Source organism: Arvicola amphibius, chromosome 15 (genome assembly GCF_903992535.2).
Source record: "Arvicola amphibius chromosome 15, mArvAmp1.2, whole genome shotgun sequence".
Lineage (NCBI taxonomy): Eukaryota > Metazoa > Chordata > Mammalia > Rodentia > Cricetidae > Arvicola > Arvicola amphibius.
The window spans coordinates 36,103,126-36,119,149 of NC_052061.1; the positions used below are offsets into that span (position 1 = coordinate 36,103,126).

General features: G+C 38.3%; 1 protein-coding gene across 1 annotated transcript in view; it reads right to left on the reverse strand.

Moving 5' to 3' along the window:
- Ap1g1 (adaptor related protein complex 1 subunit gamma 1) overlaps nucleotides 1-16,024 on the reverse strand; it is an 81,430-nt gene that overhangs the window by 31,465 nt on the left and 33,941 nt on the right. Inside the window, 4 exon segments of the mRNA XM_042054205.1 lie at nucleotides 976-1,072; nucleotides 1,638-1,779; nucleotides 7,725-7,849; nucleotides 8,926-8,983. Of these exon segments, the coding sequence (XP_041910139.1) occupies nucleotides 976-1,072; nucleotides 1,638-1,779; nucleotides 7,725-7,849; nucleotides 8,926-8,983 (422 nt within the window).

Here is a 16,024-nt window from a genome sequence, read left to right on the forward strand (position 1 = left end):
AAAATGCCAAGAACAAGTGTGTCCACCTAGAATATCCACGCTCAGTTAGTATAAGCTCCATCTCTCCTTCTCCATGTTTCTGCAATGCACTATTGGCTACACTCTGACAAATAATCCCAGTCAAAAACCTTAGTAAGATACTAAATTTTCAGATAAAATATATCAAAACACAAATGACAAGTAAATTTGCTTATCCCAAAGTCAGTAAAAAGGATGTCTAAAGACTTGACAGACCTAGCTAAACCTAGTGTGTAGTGTTTAACACTACACAGTACAGCAGAGCACAGATTTAAATTAATTTAATTAAAATGTGGTGTAAATTAATCAAATTAAATATACTGCGTCATTTTTTTCTTAGTATATAAGACACAAAACTTTACTTGGAACTCATTTCAAAAAGTTTTGGGGGAAAGGAAGCCCAGCCACATTACATTTAAATTTTCTCAAACTTTATATAAAGATATCTGAATGCACACTACAGATTCCTGTTAGAAATAACTCTCAAGAGTTTTTGAGCCGGGCGGTGGTGGCGCACACCTTTAATCCCAGCACTCGGGAGGCAGAGGCAGGCGGATCTCTGTGAGTTCGAGACCAGCCTGGTCTACAAGAGCTAGTTCCAGGACAGGCTCCAAAGCCACAGAGAAACCCTGTCTCGAAAAACCAAAAAAGAGTTTTTGGTAATCTTATACTACTAACACATGCTAGCAATGAAAAAATGTCTTATTTTATTATGAAATGGTCAAGAAATCAGATGGCTTTTACATAAAATTTGAAGATATGATCATTTGTACATCATACTGAACATTAATAATGTGATACAGGATCAGAACTAAAAGGTAGGTTTACTATGAAAAAACCAATTTAACTGTAAAGCTACAATCTGGCAGGCAAGACCTATGGTAACTGTAAAGCCCTGAAACACAGAACTGACCCTTCCTTTCTTAGTACTTTATGAGTTTATCCAAATCACATTACCATGGTTCTTCTCATTCAATAAATTTTTTGTTGCTGGTAAAAACATCTCCATAAGTTCAGGAACCTTCCTGATGACATGAACAGCACACAGTGCTGCCTGTAAAAAAAAAAATAAATAAAAATAAAAAGACAAAAAAAATTTATTTCAAATAAGCCAACCAATCTTAGAAAAGAACTTCACCAACTAATTATCTACTAGAAAAATTAAGAGGCTGGTTAATAAGATTTACTATCTGTGAACTGCCTGGGGCTGTCCAGTATATACTAATGAAGTGATGAGGAACATTAAGCCCACCCATTCCTGTTCACATATTGCCAGACACATGGGGAAAACACTTTCAAGTAGATCACAGTTAAAAGAAATTTATCACACAAGTTAAATTTAAGTGAAATTCTGGGGAACTGAAAAACAGATATGGACTTCCATCTCTGATAATCATTCCTGAGTCAGATGACCAACACATCTAACAGTGTCACAAAACTTAAAGACTCCTTCTATAAATTTAACTGTATATATAACGTGTATAATTCTTTTAAATACATTTACTGAAAAAATAAAAAAAAATTTAATTCCATCTAAGCTTTCAGAAACAAGTAGTCTGCCTTTTCCTTTCCATAATACCACCTAATCCAGACAGACATTTGATTTACTGCAAAGTTACCTTTTTTCTTAAGTAAGAGTTGGAGGTTTTCAGAAGCTTCTCTACCTCTCCTGCAAGATCTCTGCACATTTCTGAAGAGCCCATGCAGCCGAGGGTACAAAGTGCGAGCCCCTGTACGAACTGTGTACTATGATTAAGATCACTGCAAGAGAAAGAAAGGGAAATAGGAACAAACACAGTCTCCCAAAAGCAGCCTAGCAACCTAACTGTGAATCTCAAGATTACTACACTAAAAACAAGCAAACAAAACAAAGCAAAACTGTATGGGCTGGGGAGCTAGCTAAGCACAAAGTGCTTGCCTTGCAAACTTAAGGACCTTAATATAGGTCCCTAAGACCCCTGCAAAGCCAGCCTCAGTAGCACATAGGTGCCCAATGGCCAGAAGGGAAGTGGAGACAGAAAAAATTCCAGAAGCTGTGCAGGACTGCTAACCTAGCATATATAATAGAACAAGAGATCCTGTCTCAAAATAAGGTAAGTGACAGTACTGACACCAAAGGCTATACAAGTACTATGGCACACACACACACACACACACACACACACACACACTTAATATAAAAATGCATTTTAAATAGAATTTAGAAAAATTCTTATTCCAACTTTTTAACATAGTGAACCAATAATATCTAAGTTTTCTATCCAAAGTTTCCAAATGACCAAGTCACAAGAATATGTTACCCATTAGATATTAAAGATACCACTTAGCAACCACTAAAAGTAAAAAGATGCAGCAAAAACTGTCGAGAACTTTCTAAGACCATGATTTAGTTACTTGCCTACAAGAAAAGTTAAAGACTCACACTAAAACTCTTGTATAGCCAGGTGTGGTGGCACACACTTTTAATTTCAGCACTTGGGAGGCAGAGGCATGAGGATGTCTATGAGTTTGAGTCCAGTCTGATCTACATAGCAATTTCCAGGCCAGACAGAGTTATATAGCAAGACCATGCTTAAAAAATAAATAACTAATAATAAAAAAAAATCAGAGAAGGAATCTTAATTACTAGTGAACTTAAGATAATGTAAACACACCAAAAAATATAGTACCCTTTGATATATATACATTAACGTTAGCCACCTTACATAAGTTATTTTCGATATTTCTAGATTATATCTACTATTCAAGAAGGAAAATCTGTAAATGTTATTACTATGATAAAATTAGCACTCGTGAAAGTACCTTCACCACACTAAGCTAGACATTAAGAGTGAGCCCTCTGAAGTGCTTTCTAACACATCAATGTGGCTTGAGTATCCTTGTATGCTGGAAGCTGGGTCACCAGTGTGTCCATAGTCAAGATGGTGGACTCTTTAAGACACAGAGCCTTGAGTCACTGAGGACCTGTCCTCAGAAGTGGCACTAGTGTTTAGAACTAAACACTACTCATGCATGAGGTTGAGTTGCTTTAAAGGAGCAAGAGATTCCTGTTTCCTTGTGTGATTCCCCCTTCCCGTGCGTGTGCTCTGCTGTGGATGATGATGTCTGCCACAAGGCCCTCCCCAGAAGCTAAGCAGTTTGGTAGGCTATCACATCTTGGACTTTAACCTATAAAACTGTGAGTTGTATAAATATTTCTTTATATATTATAGCCTCAGAAATTCAGATCATAACAGAAAATGTATACATTACTGTATAAAAGTGTTTTATTCAAAAAAGCTAAAGTATTAAAACATGAACTGTCAAACTTACTTATATCTTGAAATTAACTCTTGTTATTCAGAAGCCAAATTATATGATATACAATACTTCTACCAGTTTCTGAGCATTTTGCATTATTTAGCACAACATGGTTCAAAGAAGTGGTTCTCAACCTTCCTAATGCTATGACCCTTTAATATAGTTCCTTATATTGTGGTGACCCCAACCATAAAAATATTTTGTTGCTACTTCGTAACTGTAATTTTGCTACTGTTATGATCAGAATATAAATATCTGATATGCAGAATATCTGATATGCAACACCCAACAGGGTCACAACCCACAGGTTGAAAACCACTGGTTCACAGGGTTTACAGGCATCTCAACAGCTCATGAGATTCAAACTGTTTTCATAATCCTGTTATACTGTCAACTGTGCCGGCCTCTGCAGTCAGTAAAAGCCGTGGTGGGAAAACTGCTTGCCAACACCAGTCAAGGCAGCGGCAGTAAACGCTGGTAACAACTGTGTTTGCCACTGCATGGCTGAGGTAAGGAACAAGGAAGAAAGGCAGCTTTCATTTTTAAACTAAACAGCCAGCAGGCAGGGGGCACACACCCCTGTACCCCTATCCCATCACTCAGAATGCTGAGACTAGCCTGGGGTACACTTTTCTGGAGAGAAAGAATTGAAACTCATCTGAGCATATAATTTCAAAAGGAACAAACTGATATTTTGCCTGCTCTAGTGGCATAATCCAAGCTTTGTAGTTAAAAAAAAAACTGTAGTTTTTGGAAAACTATCATCTCCACAAATTTGACAGTTTATATATAATGCTATTCTATTGAATCAGTGACAATACTAACCCATGAGGTATTTTTAATATTTCAAGATGAGATGCATTAGCATCCAGAAGATCTACATAACTTAGTGAAGAATTTCTTTTTCCAAGTGGTTCCACTGGGCATTATGAAATTATTCATGGGTAAATATTGCTTAAGGGCTGAGTGAAATGGTTTAAGGTGGTAAAGGTATTTTACTGCCCAGGCTGGTGATATGAACTCAATCTCCAAAACTGATAGGGCAGAGAAAACCAATTTCCCCACCCAAGTTGTTCTCTGACACCCACACATGCACTGGTACACTCGACCCAACACACATACAAAACAAATAAATGCTTACAAAATTTTTTCTTAGCTGGGCAGTGGTGGCACAAGCCTTTAATCCCAGCACTCAGGAGGCAGAGGCAGGTGGATCTCTGAGATCAAGGCCAGCCTAGTCTACACAGTGAGTTCTAGGACAGTCAAGAATACACAGAGAGATCCTGTCTTGAAAAAACAAGAGGGGGGGCACGTATTCAATGTTAGCATAGTAGCAAAGAATATGTAGTACTCTGAAAACTCTTGGTGCTGCTGAAACAGGTTTATGCTAAATAAGCAAGAACTCTACCTACCATGCAGCTACATATCCAACTGTGCTTATTTTTATTTTGAAGCAGAGTCTGGATAACTTGCCCAGATCAAACTTGAACTTACTACATAGCCCAGATAGGCCCCAAATTTGTGATCCTCTGGCCTCAGCTCCAGAACAGCTGGGATTGTGAGCCATGCAACTGCCAAGTTTTTCCCTTCTCCACATTATACCTGCTAGACTCTCTCTACCTCCATTAGTCAATATGCCACAGCCAAGAAAGTGAGTGAAGACATGAGCATCCAACTATCCTTCTTTGGGTGGCACAGGAAAATATAAAACAATGCCACTCTTAACACAGAAATTTATTTTATAAAATATTTTCATAGAAAATTTTACTCATAGCTAGCTACATGTCTACAATTCCAACATATACTAAGCTAGCCCCGAGCTGCATAGTGAGACTCTTGTCTCACAAAGAAAGAAAGAAAGAAAGAAAGAAAGAAAGAAAGAAAGAAAGAAAGAAAGAAAGAAAGAAAGAAAGAAGGAAGGAAGGAAGGAAGGAAGGAAGGAAGGAAGGAAGGAAGGAAGGAAGGAAGGGAGGGAGGGAAAAAGGAAGGGAAAAAGGAAAGAAGGAAACTTATGTTAACCAATAGTTCACTATTATTCTATGGGGAAGTGGAGTTACACACACACACACACACACACACACACACACACACGGCAAATACTTTACCACTAACTAAGCTAAACCCCCAGGTCATTATTAGTTTTGGTTTGTTTTGCTTTGCTTTTTGAGACAGGGTCTCTCTATTACATAGCTCTAGCTATCTTGGAACTTGCTATATAGACCAGGCTGGCTCAAAGTCACAGAGATTCACTTGAGTCTGACTCATGCAAGAGGGGATTAAAGGAATGCACTACCACGCCTGGTCCCATTATTAGTATTTTCAATTTAAAAAAGTTTAAAAGTTAAGTTTGCTTTTATACTAATTCTAATAATTTAAGATAAAATTATTAAAGTAAAGCTTGAATATTAACTATGGTTTTTAACACTTTCAGGCCAAGCTCCTACAAATATTTTGTATTCATTTTCAATAGTTAAGGATATTTTCAAAATGCAAGTTATTAAAATATTAGATTCAATTTCTTAAAAGACTTTACTCCAAGATCTTTAACTACCTTAGGTTTTCCTCTACCAATAAGTAAAGCAGCAAGCAGTATGTTGCTACACCATGAGCCTTGCAATACACATGAACCCACACATTGAACACACACACACACACACACACACTTGCTAGCAGACAAACAAGGAAGATATGAATAATGCCATGCTTAAAATGAAATGCTCATCAATTCTCAATTATCTGAAAACATCCTCTCCTGAACTCACCTGGAGATTTGGCCTAACACAAGCTGGAATCGTGTCACAACCTGTAACACCAGCAGCCAGGAATCTGAGGCTGGAGAATCTTGAGTTCAAATCTAGCCTGGAGGACACAGAGAATTTGAGGCAGTCTAGCATTTATAAAGGAGAATCTTTTGGGGGGGGTATTGTTTGTTTTATTTTGAAACAGGGTCTCACTGTGTAGATCAGGTTGGCCTCAAAACTCAGTGATCTATCTGACTCTAACGGTGTGTGATACCACACCCAGATAAAATTTTATTACAAAATAAAAAAAAGATTTCTTCTTTATCGATGTGCCTCGGTTTTCAACTTTTACCAAGCTACAAGCCTATGCTCTGGTTTGGTATTAACTCTAACTAAAGTCTTACTGCTGGGCAGAAGTGCCAGCTTATCTGCACATGACTGAAAGGTTAAGTAACAGCAACAGACATGAAAGAACAAAGGAGAAGAACTGCCTAAGAGCCCTGGTTTACAGCACAATGTGAAAGACAACCATGATGACTCTTTAAGGATATAGTCTCATGTCACTAAGGGATACTGTTCATGTTTTTCTACTCACCACCCTGGTGTTTACAACAGCACCGGGTTTGTAGGCATACAATGCAATAAAGCTGAATAATTAACCAACTTGGTATGTTCACTACTCATATTTCATGGTATTATCTCATCAAAACGGCCCAAGCTTGAACCTGAGATCACCTGACTGAATTTTGCAAATGGTGGGATTACAGGCATGTACCACTGCACACCACCCTAACAGAATATTCTAAGAGGGGACTGGAGAAAACAACTAACTTCCTACTAGAGCGCTCATCTGTTCACATTAGCAGGTCTTCCTTGGTCATTACACAAGGTTGAAGAAATATAAGTACACTGCCTCAGTGAAGCACTGACTTCAAAGATGTTGTGTACTAAGTTACAGGGGCTGAGTCAAGCTTCACACAACTACACTTCTATTCCTAACACTGTAGAGGTAAGAGAGCTAGAAGTTCCAGATTACGTTTAAGGCACTACAGCAATACTCTGTCTCAAAAAAAAAAAATATTTTCAGGCCTGGGGAAAAATGGATCAAAGATGGATAGAGCACTTGCCATACTACAAGCCTGATGACCTGAGGAATTCAGTCCCTGAAACTCATGTAAAGGTGAAAGGAGAGAACCGACTCCAAAAGCTGTCCTTCGACTTACACACACACACACACACACACACCCCAATGACCACTCTCCCCTCACATACACATATCATGAATACACACGATAATAAAGTAAATCTAATATTTTACAGAGGATGAGTACAATTCCACACTACTAAAATTTCATTATTCGTGGTATCTAACATCCTAAAAATAAGAAATATGAAAATCTAGATTTCACTAGTACTTTCTTCTCTTTTCTAAAAATATCCAAATGCTTATCTAATTGCTAATTGTGTATTATGTCCAAATAGAATACAGCAATGCTTTTGTTTTCTTTTGTTTAGTATCTTTACAGTATTAGCTACAATTAAGAGATGCTCAAATATATTCTGGACATTAAATATAAAAATCAATGAGTAGACATTCTTATTCTCTTAAGAAATCCTTAAAAGAGTAAAACAGTTGTTATGGGGGAAGGAAAAGGTAAGACTTACTTCTTGATACAATTGGTCATGAGAAGATGCACATCTTGTCTTTCATCTAATAACAGCATTGCTCCTAAATACCCAATGCGTTTGTCTGTGAATTTTTGTGAGGCGATTAGCTTGAGGCACTCCAACTACAAAAAAAAAAAAAAAGAAAAAAGAAAAGAAAAGAAAAAAAGAAAAAAGAAAAAAGAAAAGGAAAACAAAAAAGAAAAAAAACAGGGGTGAACAGAGAAGGAAAAGCATTGTTTTTAATTCACAATTCACAGGGACTGGAGTTTGAATTTGTATGGCTCAGAGATTAAGAGCAAGCAAACACTTGCTGCTCTTGCAGAGGACCTGGGTTGGGTTCACAAGACCGTTATCACTTAGGTCATTACTGCCTGTACCTCCCAGCCCAGGGACTATGACTCCCCTTTCTGCTCTCCTCAGGCATTTGCACACATACATACACATACAAAGATTTGGTTCTATTTTGATAATCAGAACACTTAACAACTGGAAATAAAGCACTCAATAGTATCTTAGAAATCAAAATATACAATGAATTCAAGAATTTTGATATAACATTGAAAGCACTACATTTAGGGTTTGAACCAAGGAATCAAATGCAGAAAGAAAATAAAGTCTCCAGAGCAAAGCGCCATAGTGATACTATGTCTTCTTTTTTTTCTTCAGGTAATTACTGGAAAAGCACTTGTCTAGCGTGTGATGTCCTGGGGTCAAACAATAAAAGACAGCTACCCTTAACTAAACTCTTCAGGGCTAAGAGCCTTTATAAGTAAGATTGGGCCTTTCCTGAAAGTTACAACCACTCAGATAAACTTTCAGGTTTCATATGGACAAAAAAAAAAAAAAAAAAAAAAAGTCAAACATTCCCTCTGGGCTAGTGTTTGTCAAAGGACATCCACGAATCAAACTCTCCTAGAGAGGCTTTTAAATTACACTCTCCTTTGAATTATACAAGAAAGAAACCTATGTACACAGGAAGCAATGGTCATTGGAGACTACTTTGCATTATGACTTCATCTTATTAATGGGCTCAAGTGAAATGGAAGGAAGTAAAGCAGTTCTACAAATAGAACTCTTTGAGGCTATTTTTAATTATTCTTTTAAGATACCTTTTAATTACTAAAGCACCTCAAGTTAGGTGACTGACTACAATAACAAAGCTAAGATCCCAAGACCAGAATCAAAAGAGAAAACAAACTTTCTGTAAAGGGGGTTGGAGCACAAGAGTGAAGAGGGAAGTAGCAGCCCTGCCCTTCCTGCAAACATATTCTATTCAAAATTTAAAACAATTTGTGAATCAAGTTGACGTCAATGTGTGCAGAAAGGGCCCCTGCTGGTGAAGAAGGACAAACAATCATAAGCTGAATGTTAGTAAAGCTTCCCTTTGAAGCACACTTAGTAGGGCAGGCCTGTAATCTGGGCATGGCAGAAGATGAAGGCAAAAGGGTCAATTCAAGATCAATCTCAGCTACAACAGCAAGTCCTGAAGCCATCCTGGGCTATAATGACATACTACCTCTCAAAACACACTATATCAAAAATTCTACTTAAGCTTTATTTTTCAAACATTCCATTGAATAATTCAACAACAATTTTGTCAAGAAGAAAATGCCAAGATTCAAATATCACAAAGTCTGCCATTATCATTACTGAACCCTGCTCATGGTCAACTCCAAACACTACGCAAATAAGCATTTTATTTAAATTATCTAGTGAGCAGGCCACACTCTTTAAGACATCGCGCATATCATTAGGAATGTGTTTTAAGACAGTCACACAAGTCACCATTTCTTTCTTTTATGAGATATATTTTGGAAATCATAAAGGTGAACTTCATTTGTTTGAGATATTTTTGTTTTCACACCACCCCAGAGCTGGAGTTACTGGTACTCGTGAGACCATGCCCGCTTGCTAAGCAGGTGCTGGGATTTTAGCTCAGTTCTCGTGGTCACGCACTAAGCACTCTTAATTACTAAGCCATCTTGCCAGCACTCACTCTTTTTATTTTTTTCTATTTTATTTTATTTTATTTTTGAGACAGGGTCTGTCACTGGCCAGTGAGTCCCAAGGAGTCTCCTGTCTTGCATCCCAGCCTTGAGATGGCAAGGGCACACTATGACACCCAGCATTTTCTACTTGGTTCTACAGACAAGCTCGGGTTCTCCATGATGGGTGCACAAGCACTGTACTGACTAAGCTAGCTCCCCAAACCCTAGTTCTCACTATATTCATATCCCAGACAATCTTAAAAGGAAACTGACTTTTATACCAAACTATATGGCCGAATTTCAAAGACAAATGCCCCTAGGAAAACATACTTGCAACTCATTTCACATTCATAAGGCCTCCAACCCGACTGTGGAAAAAGACCGAAAATTCAGTATTAAAATGAAAAAATATTAGGCCAGACCAATTCATAGATAAACAGTTCAAATAAATGCAGTTAACCTCATAAAACAAACGCAAATTAAATTAAGTTATAAGATATTGAACTGTATACTAAAAGCATGAGCTATATGCTTATAAAAGTAGCTTACTATAAAGGTTTTTAAAGAGACTTGTAATCCCCACATGCAGAGATACTTTTTGTTTTTAAGAACAAGGATTATTTTTATTCACATCCAATTTCGTGGTTGAAAGCAAAGCCATCTTTGGATGAAGAGCCTGAAGAGCCTGGCATAGAAGGAGATGTTACTTTTAAGATTTATTTTTATACAGAGAATGGTGGATATGCCTTTAATCCCAGCACTTGGGAAGCAGAAGTGAGCAGATCTCTGAGTTCCAGGCCAGCCTGGTCTACAAAGTGAGTTCCAAGATAACCAGGGTTACATAGAGATACCCTGTCTCAGTATCTCTCATTTTAAAGTGACTTTAAAATAATGTTATGTTTATTTACGCATGTGTCTGAATGCAAGTATACATGCATGTGGGTTGCCCTCAGGAGGTAGAAGAGGGTATACTGACTAGTTTTATGTCAATTTGACACAAGTTAGAATCATCAGAGGGGAAGGAACCTCAATTGAGAAAATGTCTCCATAATATCAGGCTGTCAGCAAGCCTACAGGGCAAAATATACTACTATGAATACATCAAAGAAGTTGGAGGGAAAACGAAAACATATGTTTTTTTTTTTTTTTTCTGTTGCTGGGACTGATCTCAGGGTCGTTTGAGAACTCGGAAGGCAAATACTCTATCATGCAGCTACATGCCCTAGCCCAAAGAAGTTTAATGTTTGTTTGTTTTTTGTGCTGATTTCAAGACAGGATTTCTCTGTGAAGTTTTGGCTGTCCTGGAAACTCACTGTAGACCAGATTGGCTCAAACTCAGAGATCCACATGACTATGCCTTCCGAAGTGATGGGATTAAAGGTGTGTAACCCACCACCACCCAACAAGAAAATTCTTCTGTAATTTGTATGAGTATTCTGCCTGAGTGTCTATCTCTGCACCATATCTCTGCCTGGGATCTACAGAGGTCAAAAGATGGCATCAGATTCTCTAGAACTGAAGTTACGGCCAGTTGTGAACCACCATGTGGGTGCTGGGAATTGAACCTGGGTCTTCTGCAAGAACAGTTTTTAGCCACTGAGTCATCTCTTCAGTCCCTGGAGTAAGGATGATGATATACTGATAAATGGATTACTATTCAGGACAGATGAGTGTCCAATGCAAACAATGGGCTAGAATCACCTGCAGATGGACAATGTACATTATGTATCTGGAAGAATGTTTATTAATAAGTTGAGCCACTAGTGGCCTACGGAACAAGTGATGGAAAGATAAGAATAGAAAAAAGAGTTTTATCCTAATCCTTTTGCATCTTTCAAATTTAGAATTAGTTACACTGTCATTACCTATTCCAAGGAAAAATAATGAAAATAGACTAGGAGAGAATAATTCATTAATGGAAACAGAAATGGGCTGGGCGGTGGTGGTGCATGCCTTTAATCCCAGAACTCGGGAGGCAGAGGCAGGCTGATTTCTTTGAGTTTCAAGACAGCCTGGTTTATGGAGCAAGTTCCAGTACAGGCTCCAAAGCTACAGAGAAACCGTGTCTGTAATGCTTAGTTAAGAGGGGGGTGGATCAGTCTTTTAAGAGAAATTCATGAAGACTGATTATTATGAGACCTGTATAATTGCTGCAGGTGCTTGTAAGAGCTTCTATGTATCTGTTCCTAATCCCTAATCCCCACAAAAGCTTTGCTTTTTTTCTGCTAGTAATTACTTTATACCTCCTATCAAATTCCCCTTTGCCAACATCACTATTTAACTTGCACTGTGGTATACTTGCCTTTCCATAGGAATCTCTGCCTCTCTCCTACCTTTAATTTCAAAGCCTGATAATGATCTCTTTCCTGTTCCCTGATTTTTTTTAACATTTGCTTCTAATTGGGAGACACTGTTTTGAGACGGTATGATTACCACCAGCTTGACCCCTAAACACATCCTGCTCTAAATTAGTAAACTCCTGCAATGTAGCAACCAATGTGCCAGATATTGATACTCAAAGGAAAAGGAAATATATAATAAAATCTCTCAATCTCTCAATATCTCTCTCTCTCTCTCTCTCTCTCTCTCTCTCTCTCTCTCTCTCTCTCTCTCTCTCTCTCTCACACACACACACACACACACACACACACAGAGCCGTTACGCATAGGACACTATGAAAACAAGGGTACCCAATTCTGGTGGGGAAAATGATCAGAAAGAGGCTCCTATTTCCTTAAAAAACACATACTGGATTAGAAAGAAATCAGTCCAAATTAGGAGCTGGACCACTTTTAACCTAATTCCACTTAGGAGCAGGCATGGGTTTGCCATCACTGTGTTCCAGGGAATCATTAATTCTCTGCAGCTGATCTTTGTTGAAACAGCCTCAGAATCGTCCTCAAGCAGATGCATTCGAGTCAGCCATTAGCAGCAAGTCTAAGAGGACTTGAAGCTATCAGTCCTCTCCAGAACAAGCACAAAGGCTTAGGAATGATTCTTAAGAAGGACTGGTGAGAATTGGCAGGCAAGTTTTCAAAGTATAAGACAGTTCTATTGAAATTATTTTTGGCTTTACGGCTTTTTGGGACAGGAATTCTTGTATCCCAGGCTAGCCTTCAACTACAGCTTCCTGTGTAGATGACCCTAAACTCTTCGACCCTCCTATATCCATTTCCAAGTGCTATCACTATAGCTATGTACCAAGCATGGCTGACTACTTCAAGGAAATTGGTGATAAGTAGACTTTAAGTAGAGACTGTTTGTTCTAGATGACTTTTAATAATCCTTTTAAAAGAAAACTTCAAACCAAAACAAAATATATTATTATTATTATTATTACTTATTATTATTATTATTATTATTATTTTGGAGACAGGTTTCTCCATGTAACTAGCTCTGTAGACCAGGTTGGCCTCAAATTCAAAGACCCACCTGCCTCTGCCTCCCGAGTGCTGGGATTAAAGGTTGTGTGCAACTTACCGCTCAGCTATAAATTTTTATAAGAACTTAGGTCTGAGAAGAAGGCTCAGTGGGTCAAGTGTTCGCGGGTGTGTAAGTATGAGGATCCCCAATCTTTATGCTAAAAAAATTAGGTTTGGGAGCTGGAGAGATGGCTTTGTAGTTAAGAGCACTGGTTTGCTCTTGCAGAGGACCTGGGTTCAATTCCCAGCCTCACATGTGGTCACAACCATCAGTAACTCCAGTTCGAGCAAGTATGAACATAAAAAGAAACAAGCATGTGGGTAAAACACTGATACACATAAAGTAAAATAGTTTTTATGAGCTTACCACCAAGTCTAACAAGCTGAGTGCAATTTCCTGGGAACTCACATGGTGGAAAGAACGGATTTCCACTAAATGAACTATGATCTCCACATACAAGTCATGAGTACATGTGAAAACACACACATGAACAAATGGGTGCGAGGTGGGTGTGTGTGGTAAATCTTTAAGAAGTCAGGCTTAGCAGCAAGTATCTGTGATCCCAGAAATGGGGATGGAAGAAGAACGAGGCCAAGGGCAGAAGAGGCTGATCCCAAGCAATGTACTACTCAGCACTCTGGCTGAAGCTGTGAGCTTCCCGGGTTTATGAAAGAGATCTGTCTCAAAAAGTGAACTGAAAAAGCAACTGAGGAGATGACCTGTCATCACCCTCCACATCGGCCTCTGCATCGGCCTCCGCACATGCACCAGCACATACATATCAAAAAGAAAAGAGCACCCAACAGGCTTCTTGTCTTGTCCCATTTTCTTCTGAAGCAAATACCCAAGGTCCCATTTTCATCAGTGTTTAATATGGCGTTCCAGGGAAAAAAGGTGCTCCATGCTCAATCTGTTTAGCTTTAGAAGAAACTTATAGGATAGTCAGGAGCACACATGTACTTTGCCTTGAAAATTTAACCAATTGGAGCTTTATGCCTATTTGTTTTATTCTTACCATTAAAAAAATACGACCCCGTAGTTTAACACACACTCTTTCAAAAAACCAAGCCTGTTATACATACCACTATGTAGCCTAGCAACATCTTTACAGAAGAGAAACCTTCTTCTCTGTCCAGGAGAAAAAAATCTCTAAAACCTGACATTCATATTAAGAATCACTTCTCTTAAGAAAAATACCTATAAAGCCGGGCGGTGGTGGCGCACGCCTTTAATCCCAGCACTCGGGAGGCAGAGGCAGGCGGATCTCTGTGAGTTCAAGACCAGCCTGGTCTACAAGAGCTAGCTCCAGGACAGGCTCTAAAGCTGCAAAGAAACCCTGTCTCGAAAAACCAAAAAAAAAAAAAAAAGAAAAAAAAAAGAAAGAAAGAAAAAGAAAAAGAAAAATACCTATAAAATATTTTATTCAAAAATACATAAAAACTCTAACACTGACTGATACATCAACTACCTTTATCAGTCAACATTTTGCGCTACTTAATGTGGGGGCTGGGTGATAAGCTGACAATTTAGAACCCTGTGCATGCTAGGCTAACACTTTATCACTCTGTCAATAAACCTCAAGATCTTTTTGTTTTGTTGTTTTCAGGAGAGTATCTCATGGCCTCAAAATCACAATGTAACTAAGAAATGACTTTGAACTTTTTAATCCTGCCTCCACCTTCCAGATGCTGGAATTACGAACTTGTGCTATTTGAACTGAACTCAAGGCATGTGGCATGTGCCAACTGAGCTATGGCCTCAGCCATTTTTAAGACCAGATGCCCAGGCAGGCTTTGCACTTACAATCCTGCTCAAGTAGTTAGATCACAGGTCTGCACCACCAGACCTGGCTTATTTTTTTTCTTTCTTAAATATCATAATTTCAACTGAAGCCTCTGCTTGTTAATAAGCCTCAGAGCTTTTTGCTTCCTCTCCATTTCAGAAGTAAACAACCATCCAGAACTGGTGTCCTTACTATACATGTAAAAAAGCTGCTTAAAGGGTTCTTTAACCATTACAAAAATACATCATATACCTGATCTTCACAATCCCCACCCAATACAAACTCTATTCACTTTTACAGTATCGGCACTCCTATCTGTGCCGCCTACTTGTGAATATAAACTTACCTGCTGTTTTTTAAAACGAATAGATTTTTCCCAATGTTTTACTAGGAAAAACGATGTTGTAATAAAGACAGTTACGCTGTCTCTGCATAATGGACAAGAACTGTTTTCCACTATATGCAATTAAACAGCTTGATCAGATGCGGGTTTTTCAGAAAGGTTTGTTTTGATTTGATCTTGCAAATATGTACCGCCCTAAGGTAGCAATATTCAATTTCATCAGGGGGCACTCTATCATTTTCCTTCCTCAGACATCAGCAGTAATTCAGATCACCAGGTGCGGCAAGATGTAATAGTCTAATTCCCTTACACTCCCCTCTTATCAGCTAACCAAAAATTCTAAGAAGCAACTTCTCTATATAGATCATCAGATTACCAACAATTCTTTCAGAAAGAAACATTGAAACGAAAAACAAAGATGTTTCTTTCCTTCTATTGATCAGTTTCAAAATGAGTTAATTCTGTAGTCTTAACTTTGTTTAAATATTAGCTTGCTTTCATGGGTGCTAACTTGCTTGATGCTGAAGACGAACTTCTATGGTTGGTCACACATTTAGCAAGCTCTAGAGCCTGGATTCAACACCCACATGCTGGACTGGGGAAGGGCTTATCGTTTTTAATCAATTATACTATTAACCTCAGCACTCAGTTATCAGAGTTGGGAGTGTGACAGCCTCTTCCAATGACTACTGAAATCTCTATTAACAACCTCTGTAGCTCGTCTTTCTGGTCCCTGACACAGACTAATAATGGTTCTAAC